At 40.5% G+C, this 10669-nt stretch overlaps 2 protein-coding genes across 2 annotated transcripts in view; both read right to left on the reverse strand.

The window, feature by feature from the left end:
* LOC137618818 (uncharacterized) overlaps window positions 1-10669 on the reverse strand; it is a 413063-nt gene that overhangs the window by 300740 nt on the left and 101654 nt on the right. The window lies entirely within an intron of this gene.
* Window positions 1-10669, reverse strand: part of Cyfip (Cytoplasmic FMR1-interacting protein Sra-1) — a 128246-nt gene that overhangs the window by 76491 nt on the left and 41086 nt on the right. Inside the window, 1 exon segment of the mRNA XM_068349023.1 lies at window positions 9794-9997. Coding sequence (XP_068205124.1) covers window positions 9794-9997 — 204 coding nt within the window.

A 10669-nucleotide genomic window follows, 5' to 3' on the forward strand; every position in this document is an offset into this window, starting at 1 on the left:
AGAGAGAGAATTTCATTTGCTTTCGTTTTGTTAGATCGCGCGTGCGCGAGAGAGTATGTGTGTATGTGCGTTTGTGTGTCCGCGGTGCGCGCTGAAGAAAAAGGGTAATTAGCGAATGATTGTTTGAAGTTGGAAAGATTGTTGGTATATTTGAGGTTGGTTGTTTACCTTTTTAGCTAGGATAGGGTGGTGATGAATGTCTTGGGCGAAAGCATTGGATCTCGAACGATAGAAGGAGTCGGTTCTGCATTTTTTTTGTTCTTCGAAAGCCGGCTGTTTAGTGTTTTTATGTTCTGAGTAAGTACTGTTTTTATTTATTTTTGTTAGGCGCGTTCATGAGTGATAGAAAGTTTATTGTTTATCTTTGATTATAGTGCGAGAGTTAAGTTAGTTAGGAGTGTTCATAAGTGTTTTTCTTTTTTATTTTGGCAGGCCGCGATTCCTCCTTTGGGGAGAAGATTTATTTGAATTTGACTATTGATGACCTGGCTTACTTAAGGAACTTGTGTTTAGAATGCTCTAGTGGATTGATCAACTGTTGACGACCTGGCCTGTTTATTACAATTACGATTTCGATTGCTGTTATTGATGAGGATGATGATGATGATGATGACGATATAGACTGCCAAATTAGTGAGGCAGTTATAGCAGATTGTGCCAGTGTTGCGTCTGCCAGGGAGTTGTGGCTTTGGCCGAAAAGGATTGTTGGCCCTAGTGTGGCTAAAGAGTTCCACCCATAAACAAATATTGGTTTTGGGTGTGGTAATTTTAAGTTGTTAGGGTTTTTTTATTTTTTTTGAATGGTGTTACGGTTTTATATTTAATATTGTTTATGATTCGTGATAAGTGTTTTTTTTGGTTTATGATTGCGTTTACTTTTAAGAATATAGTGTTAAGGTTATGTTTTGTTTTCATTTTCCTTCTGTCCAAGAGTCCAGTTTGAAGTAGAGTCAGGGGAAAGTTTGTATTGTGGGATATTGAGAAAGTAGGAGTGATCAAGGGTGTGGGGGGGTTGTGTTTGTTTACATCCCGCTACATAAATTTGGCGCCCGAACAGGGACTGAAAGTAAAGGACTGTCGAAGGTGGGATTGAAACTGGACTGTTGGACAAGGGTAAATAGGGTTAGGAATTACTTGGAATATTAAAAGGTATTGAAATGGAGTTAATGGAAGAACAGTTGCATATTTTAAAGGAGGAATTGCGGTTGTCTAATGAGCGAGAGGAGAGGTTGTTGTTGGAGAATGCGAGGTTAAGTAGTGAGAATGAGGAGATGCAAAGGAAACTTAGGGAACTTCAGGGAACTGTAGAGAGAGTGGAAGAGGGTGTTGAGATGAGGATGCGAGAAAATGAGAAACGAATGGAAGCTATGATAGGGCAAGTCATGGGGATGATGAAAACAGTCATGGGCGAAGGTGCAGTCGGAGGAGTGGCTTCTGCTTCTGGTAACGGGTTGATGGTGGAAGAGGATAGGGTAAGTGATAATGGGGAAGGTAGTGATAGTGATATTGAAAGTAAAGGGCCTAGACATAGTAAGATTGGAACGAAGGTTGATAGGAAGAAGGAGAAGAAAGGTAAAGAAAATGTGAAGAAAGAAAAGAAGAAAGGTCAGGGTGTGAGTGAGGATGATCATGAATGGGTGAAGGTGGTAAGTAAGAAAAAGGGTAAGAAGGGAATAGTTAAAGATAGGACTTTGAGTGTAGAATTAGATTCATTGTATTCAAATGAAGAAGAAGGCAACAAGAAGGGAGTAGACAGTGAAGATAGTAGTGAGAATGAAGTAGAGGAAGTTTGTAAGACAGTGTTTATGAGAGAGGTACCTAGGTGTGCAAGTTTTAATGAACATAGCAGTAGGGATGTATATGACTTCTTTAGGGAATATGAAAAGTTTTGTCAGGCTAAGTATGGTGATAGTAAGAGAGTTTGGGCTAGGGAGTTGGGAGAATTTTTGTCAGGATATTTGTTGACGATGTATGGGGTGATAATGAGTGTAGGAGAGGTTGAGTATGAAAGTGTAAAGAAGAGGATAATTGAACAGGTAAAACGTATGAAAGGTAGTGTTAGGTATAAGCGAAAAAATGATTTTGATGAAGCACGAATGAAGGTGGGTGAAGCAATCTCGATGTATGTATGTCGGTTAGAAACATTGGCTAGAAAGAAGTATGGGGACGAAGGAATAAATGAAAATAAGGAACTAATGAAGAAGTTTTTGGGTACAGTACCAGAGAGTGTGTGTGAGTTTATTAATTTGAAACGGAAGGAGAAAATGAGATGGACTAGAGAGAGATTGACTTGGGATGATATTTTAGAGATAGTTGAGGATTACGAGTTGGATAGGTGTATGAAAGAAAGTAAATCTGTGAGTGTAAGAACTGGAATGGAGGAATGTGTGCCAGAATTTGGTAGTTTTAGAGATGCTGTTATGAGAGGGCCAATGAGGGCAGCTGATAGTGTAGTAGATAGAAGTGTTAGGGTGAGTAATGTAGGAATACCCATGCCGAGAAATGACGGGTTTAGACAGGGAAATCAAGTTTGGAGAGATAGAAGTGCTAGTACGCAGCAAGTTAGGTTAGGTAGTGGTATCCGTGAAGAGAGGTGTTATAGGTGTGGGAAGGTAGGACATAAAAAGAACGAGTGTAGATGGGCATTAGGAGCATGTTTCGGGTGTGGAGAGACAGGGCATCGTATTAGCGACTGTAAGAAAGAGAAAGTGGTTAAGTGTTATCGGTGTGGTATGACTGGACACATAGCGAGTGGATGCCGTAATAATCGTATGAATGTAATTTGTGGTAATTGTGGTAAGGATGGTCATTATGCTAGAATGTGCAAGGAGCCACGGGGTGAGTGTACTGAATGTGGTGCAGATGGGCATGTAGCTAGGGTTTGTAGAAAGAAGGGATCAAGTCAGCCAGGATGTTCGGGAAACTAATTACTCAGAGGGTTCAGCTGGGTGAGTCCTCGTGTGTGTGGGGAGTGAATGTGATGCATGTTCGTGAGGGTTTATTGCATGAAGATGTGATGGGAGAAAGAGCACATGATTGCATGAGTGTGAAAATGATTTTTAATGGTGTAGAGTTGGTTGGTTTGATTGATACTGGTTGTGGTGTCAATTTAATGTTTAGGAATGCATACGATAAGGTAAAAGAGGTTTGTGAATTTAAGGGATGTAAGGGTGAAGTAAAAGGTATTGGTAATTTGCGTATGCCTGTGCAAGGAAAGTTGCGGGAAAATGTTATGATTGGGGGGCTGATAATGGAGGATAATGATTTTTACGTGGTTGAGGGAGTGAATGAGAAATATGACGTACTGCTTGGGTATAAATTTCTGAAAAAATGTGGTATGATTGTACATCCAAGTGTGAATATGATTGAAATAAAGGTTAAAGGTAATATTTGTGGGGAATTTTATTTAAAGGAAGACGGCAGAGTGAGTACGAAGGTGTGGAAGGGAGTGCCATTGGTAGCAAGGGAAAGTGTAAAATTATCGGGTAAGAAAGGTGAAGTGATTAGTGTAAAAGTTGCATGGCCGAGCAGTCTGGGAATTTCAAATAGTGACGAGGATGAATATGTAGTGGAAGGTATGGAAGCAGGAAATTTGGTGAAAACGAGTGCGTATATATATGATGGTGTTATGAATATGCAGGAACCCAAGGTGTATGTAAGGTTGTTGCCGAGTGTTAGGAGGAAGAGAGTACGTGGAATACGTGAGGGCGATTGCATGGGATGTATGTATACACTGATCAATGTAGAGGATGGAAGATATGTTAAAGCGAGACAGGTAATGGCTGGTAAGGTAAAGAACGATGACGATTGGGATTACGATACGTTGAAAGGAAGAATTAAGTTAGATGAGAGTATAAGTGAGGTCGAAAGGGAACGATTGCTTAAGATGTTATGGGATAAGCGGAGAGTTATGAGTCTCGGTGACGATGATTGTGGGGGGTCAGACCTGCCAGAATTTAAAATAGTTCTCAGTGATGATACCCCCATATATCAGCGTCCCAGGCATTTTTCTCCGCCTATTGCCAAGGAGATAGAGGAGCAGTGTCAGGAATTAGAGCGTATGGGTGTAATAGAAAGGAGTGAGAGTGCCTGGAATAGCCCTATTGTCCCTGTACGAAAGCCTGATGGAAGTTTACGTATGTGTGTTGATTATAGGAAGGTGAATGAGGTGACTGTTAAAAGAACGTTTTCCAATGAATGTGGTGTCTGATTGTGTTTATAAGATGCATGGAATGAAAGTTTTTACTAAATTAGATTTGGTGCGGGGCTATTATCAGATGCCTCTAGCAGAGGGGAGCAGGCCCATTACCGCATTTTCAAGTACGAATTGTCACTTTCAATTTAAAAGGTTGAGTTTTGGTCTTGCTAATGCGCCTGCTGCCTTCCAAAGAGCGATGAATGTTGTATTGGCTGGTTTCGATCGACAGAAGGTGACTGTTTTTATAGATGATATTCTGATTGCGAGCGAGACTGTTGAGGAACATATGCGGTTGCTTGAGGCAGTGTTGAGGCGGTTAATTGAAGTTGGTGTGAAAATTAAGCTTGAGAAGTGTACATGGTTGTCCAGGGAGGTGGAATTTCTTGGGCATGTAGTGGGTGAATCTGGTATAAGGAAGAGTGACAAGTTTGTGAATAAGGTGCGAGAATTTCCATGTCCCCGGACTGTGCGCGAGTTGCGAGGTTTTCTTGGTTTGGTTGAGTTTGGGCGCAAGTTTGTTAGAGATTGTTCAGGTATAGGGAAGCCTTTGAATGAATGGACGGGTAAAAGGAATAGTACAAAATTAAAATGGGATGATCGGATGATAGAAGCGTTTGAAAGGTTGAAGGAAGAGGCCGCGAAAGACGTCACTTTGGCATTTCCAGACTACAGTGAAAATGCGAATACAGTATGCTAGAGTTGTATACGGATGCGAGTGGGGTTAGTATGGGTGGTTGTTTGGTTCAAATGCAGAGAGTAAATGGAGAAGAGCAATCGAGAGTAATAGCGTATGTTAGTAAAGCATTTAATAAAGCTGAGCGGAAGTATTCGACGATTGACAGGGAATTGGCTGCAATACGATTTTGTGTGAAAGCGTTGAAAGTATTTTTGTATGGTGTAAAATTCATTGTGCGTACTGACCATCAGCCCCTAGTGTATATGATAAGGAAAGAGTGTGTGAATGCAAGGGTTGCTAGGACCATAGAGGATATTAATTAATTTGATTTTAGGTTAGAATATGTACTGGGAAATAAGAATGTGATAGCGGATGCGATGTCGAGGATGCATGGGAGAATGGAAGATAAAGAGAGTAATCAGAATTCTGAAAGGTTGCCTGAAGGTTTAGTTGTGGAGCAGAGTTGTGAAGGGGAAGATATGGTATATAAGTGTATCCTAATGGGTTTAAGTAAATTAATACAAGAGGGGTTAAATACGGAAATACCGGGTAGCGTAAGCGAGCTTAAAAGAAGGGTGACGAATGAAGTGTCAAAAGAAATGGTATATGAGGAGGAGAGTAGTGTACTAGAAGGGGAAGTATTATCAAAGATATTAATGGTGGTAAGTATGTTGTATGGTGTAACTGTGTATTTGTATTTTGGATGGAATCGACCGATGGAATATAGGGCATGTAAGGAGAATGATAGGGAATATATTTTGAGGATTCAATGTAAGGAGGAATGTTGCAAATTGTTGAGTGAGAAGGATAATGGTGTAAGTGACCTTAATCTAAGATATGGGGGTATAGAGGACAGTGAATATGATGATGAACATATTGGTGAAGTGAGCGACAGAATTGAAAGGAGAGTAAATGTATGTATGCATGGTGTAAAAGGAAGGATGATGACATATGTGAATATAAATGAGAATGAATATTGTAGTTTAATTGATACGGGTGCTCAAGTGTCATTAGGAAATGAGTCGGTTATCAGGGAAATTGAGAGGTACAATTGGGAAGTGAAAAGACAGTGTACGAGTGTGAGAATTCATGGAATAGGTCAAGGAAGTTTACTTGTTTGGGAAGAAGTGAGGTTGAAGGTGAAACTAGGGAGTATGGAAGTGGAACATAATTTTATTGTAATGGGAGAGAATGAAATGCCTAGTTGTTTTTTGATGGGAATAGATTTTTTGAGGTTGCACCATGTGTCAGTTGATGTTGGTAAGGGTTTGCTTTCAAAGAATGGCTGTAAGGTAATAGTAATTGAGGATAATAGTGTATTCATGGCGAATTTTGTTGGCATGATTGATATTGCAAAGAGTGAAGATGATTTGTTAAGCAAAGAAGAGGTGGAAGAAATGCAAGGTGAATGTTTCGAAATAAATAGGTTACGTGAATGTATTTTAAATGGTATTAGGGTGGAAGAATGGCCGTGTGATTTGGAAGCGCATAAGAAAGTTGTTAAAAGATTTATTGTTTGTAAGAATATTGTGTATTTTTTGCATAGGGGAATGGATGAAGATATATATGTTCCTGTATTTCCAATGCATGCAGCTGTAAGTATGTGTATGGTAGTGCATGACAGGTATGGGCATATGGGGAAGAATAAATTGTGGGAATGCATGCGAGAGAGGTTGTTTACGCCTGGGTTGAGTCAAATTTGTAGGGATGTAGCGACTACTTGTGAGGATTGTCAGAAGGGAAAGTATCAGAGCATGCATGCAAGTCCGCCTGTTCTGAGGTTACGTATGAAAGAGCCATTTGAGATGTTTGTGATTGATTGTGTTTCGTTGCCTGTGACTGCGAGGAGACATGTGGGAATGATTGTCATGGTCGATCATATGAGCATGGTCGATCATATGAGCAAGTTTGCGTATGCAGTGCCCATCAAGAATAAAAGAAGTGAGACTGTAGCGAGAATGGTAAGTCAAGTGATGTTGCCGATGAGTGTGTGTAAGCCTGCAAAAATGTTAAGTGACAATGGTCCGGAGTTTGTTGGATGGGAGTTTGAGCAGATGTTGAGAGAATGGGGCATTGAACATGTGTATTCGACTCCGTATATGCCAAGTGCGAATGGTTTGGCTGAAAGGACTGTAAGAACTTTGACAGAAATTTTACGGATGATGAGTACATGTGATAATGATTGGGATTTATATGTTGGGCGTGCGTTGTGGGCGTATAATGCGACTGTGCACAAGAGTACTGGTATGTCTCCGTGTAAGTTTGTGTTGAATTTTGAAAAGATAGTAAGACCGAGATTGAGTGTGTCCGAGAATGATAGAGATGTTTGGAAGAAAGCAAATGAGAGATTTGAAAGCTACAAAGTGGGAGAGAAAGTGTTAAAAGAAGTAATTGAAAAGGGAAGAATGAATGTCAATAAGGTACGTGATAAGTTTGAAGGTCCATATGAGGTGTTAGATGTTGGTTCTAGTGGGTTGAGTTATGTTTTAGGTAAAGTAAGTGTGGATGGTAGTGTGGAAAAGGTTAGGGCACACCACAATCAGTTGCGGAAATGGAAGGAGGTACCAAGATATATTCAGGAGAATGGTATGACTAAATGGCTAAAAACGAACAAGTATGAACCGAGTATGTGTGAGGCATTAGGTTTAGAAGATAAGCAATTGGTGTTAGTAGAGTATGGAAGGAAAAAGAAGTCTGAGAATTTTACTGGGGATAAAAGGCGGGAAAATTTTGTAGTTGTAGGCGGGAATCAGAATAAGCAGGACAAGGGTGTAAATGTACAGGTGAGTATGGAAGATAAATGTATTAATACAGATGAAACTTGGATGAGTATGAATGATACTTATAGTGTGTGTGGTTTTTCGTTAGATGAGGCAAGAGAACGTATGACGGACACGAGAATGAAAGATAGGAGAATGATAAGCAGTATGAATGATTCTTTTGTTAGTGTAGAAAATGGTTTAGATGTAATGGATGAATTGTTGACAGAAATTAGTGGGATTTTCGGGCCAGATGAAACTGAGGTAGATGAAATAGTGAATGATATCTTAGACGAGCAGAACATAGACGGGAGTAGTAATAGTACGTTGAATGAAAACGACATGGAAGAAGTGAATGAGAGAGTGCAGGTATATGAAGGCCCAGTTACTCGAAGCCGAGGCCCTGTTCCTGATTGCGACTGGGTAATGAGAAAATAGGTAAGTGTTGTGTGAGGATTTGGCAAAGTAAGGGGGGAGGAATGTGGAGGATTAATTTTATTTTAATTTATTTTTTTTGTTTGCCAAATCGAGAGAGAGAGAGAGAGAGAGAGAGAGAGAGAGAGAGAGAGAGAGAGAGAGAGAGAGAGAGAGAGAGAGAGAGAGAGAGTTGTTTTAGTATTGTTAAATAGACATATTTTATTTGCTTTAGCTTTGTCATTAGAGAGAGAGAGAGAGAGAGAGAGAGAGAGAGAGAGAGAGAGAGAGAGAGAGAGAGAGAGAGAGAGAGAGTGAGTGAGTGAGTGTGGGTGTTTATTTACTTAAGTTTTGTCAAACCGCAAGAGAAAGAAAGTGTTTATTTGCTTTAGTTTTGTCAGAGAGAGAGAGAGAGAATTTCATTTGCTTTCGTTTTGTTAGATCGCGCGTGCGCGAGAGAGTATGTGTGTATGTGCGTTTGTGTGTCCGCGGTGCGCGCTGAAGAAAAAGGGTAATTAGCGAATGATTGTTTGAAGTTGGAAAGATTGTTGGTATATTTGAGGTTGGTTGTTTACCTTTTTAGCTAGGATAGGGTGGTGATGAATGTCTTGGGCGAAAGCATTGGATCTCGAACGATAGAAGGAGTCGGTTCTGCATTTTTTTTGTTCTTCGAAAGCCGGCTGTTTAGTGTTTTTATGTTCTGAGTAAGTACTGTTTTTATTTATTTTTGTTAGGCGCGTTCATGAGTGATAGAAAGTTTATTGTTTATCTTTGATTATAGTGCGAGAGTTAAGTTAGTTAGGAGTGTTCATAAGTGTTTTTCTTTTTTATTTTGGCAGGCCGCGATTCCTCCTTTGGGGAGAAGATTTATTTGAATTTGACTATTGATGACCTGGCTTACTTAAGGAACTTGTGTTTAGAATGCTCTAGTGGATTGATCAACTGTTGACGACCTGGCCTGTTTATTACAATTACGATTTCGATTGCTGTTATTGATGAGGATGATGATGATGATGATGACGATATAGACTGCCAAATTAGTGAGGCAGTTATAGCAGATTGTGCCAGTGTTGCGTCTGCCAGGGAGTTGTGGCTTTGGCCGAAAAGGATTGTTGGCCCTAGTGTGGCTAAAGAGTTCCACCCATAAACAAATATTGGTTTTGGGTGTGGTAATTTTAAGTTGTTAGGGTTTTTTTATTTTTTTTGAATGGTGTTACGGTTTTATATTTAATATTGTTTATGATTCGTGATAAGTGTTTTTTTTTTTGGTTTATGATTGCGTTTACTTTTAAGAATATAGTGTTAAGGTTATGTTTTGTTTTCATTTTCCTTCTGTCCAAGAGTCCAGTTTGAAGTAGAGTCAGGGGAAAGTTTGTATTGTGGGATATTGAGAAAGTAGGAGTGATCAAGGGTGTGGGGGGGTTGTGTTTGTTTACATCCCGCTACAATTCTATAGTTTATTTATGACTAATCTCTTTTAAAGTTATTATTGATCTTAGAATATTTTATATTTCACATTCATTACTTGAATAGTTTATTTAGTATTTCTTTGTTTCCTTTCCTCACTGGGGTGCTTTCCCTCCTGGTGCCCTTGGGCTTGTAGTATTCTGCCCTTCCTAGCTAGTACTAACAATACGATAACTGTATAACCACTTGTCTTCAATAACTGCATCCAAACAATCTGACTGCTGAAAAGACATGACAAACCCAAGATTAAAACGTAAACAAAAAATCTACCGTCCGTACCTCATTGCTGTATCTCGCCAGTTCGGATATATACTTGATGTGTTCCTCCCTGATTCGCGGCAAGTGGCACATGAGGTCAGCCTGGGGGCTGGTGGATGAGGCACTGCAGAGCGGCCACATCTTGGAGTCGAAGTTCTTGCTCCTCTTGATGTAATTAAATGGCGCGATTTGCATGTCACCGAAAAGCGGGACGACCTCCAGGTTCTGAGGGAGACGGGAGAGATTATCAGCGAGGAGACGGGAGGGTTTATGAGCGCGGAGACGAGAGGGTGTATCAGCGAGGAGATGGGAGGGATTATCAGCGAGGAGACGGAAGAGACTATCAGCGAGGAGAAAGGAAGGATTATCAACGAGGAGAAAGGAGGGATTGTCAGTGAGGCGATGGAGATTATAAGCGAAAAGACAGAATAGATTATCAGCGAGAAGATGGAGATTATAAGTGAGGAGACAGAATAGATTATCAGCGAGGAGAAAGGAGGGATTATCAGCGAGAAGACAGAATAGATTATCAGCGAGGAGATGGGAGAGATTATCAGCGAGGAGAAAGGAGGGATTATGAGCAAGGAGACGGGAGGGTGTATCAGCGAGTAGACGAGAGAGACTATCAGCGAGGAGAAAGGAAGGATTATCAGCGAGGAGATGGGAGAGATTATCAGCGAGGAGAAAGGAGGGATCATCAGCGAGGAGAAAGGAGGGATCATCAGCGAGGAGAAAGGAGGGATTATCAGCGAGGAGATGGAGATTATCAGCGAGAAGACAGAATAGATTATCAGCGAGAAGATAGGAGAGATTATCAGCGAGGCGAAAGGAGAGATTATCCGCGAGGAGAAAGGAGGGATTATCAGCGAGGAGAAAGGAGGGATTATCAGCGAGGAG

This window comes from Palaemon carinicauda, chromosome 25, assembly GCF_036898095.1.
Source record: "Palaemon carinicauda isolate YSFRI2023 chromosome 25, ASM3689809v2, whole genome shotgun sequence".
NCBI classification, from domain to species: domain Eukaryota; kingdom Metazoa; phylum Arthropoda; class Malacostraca; order Decapoda; family Palaemonidae; genus Palaemon; species Palaemon carinicauda.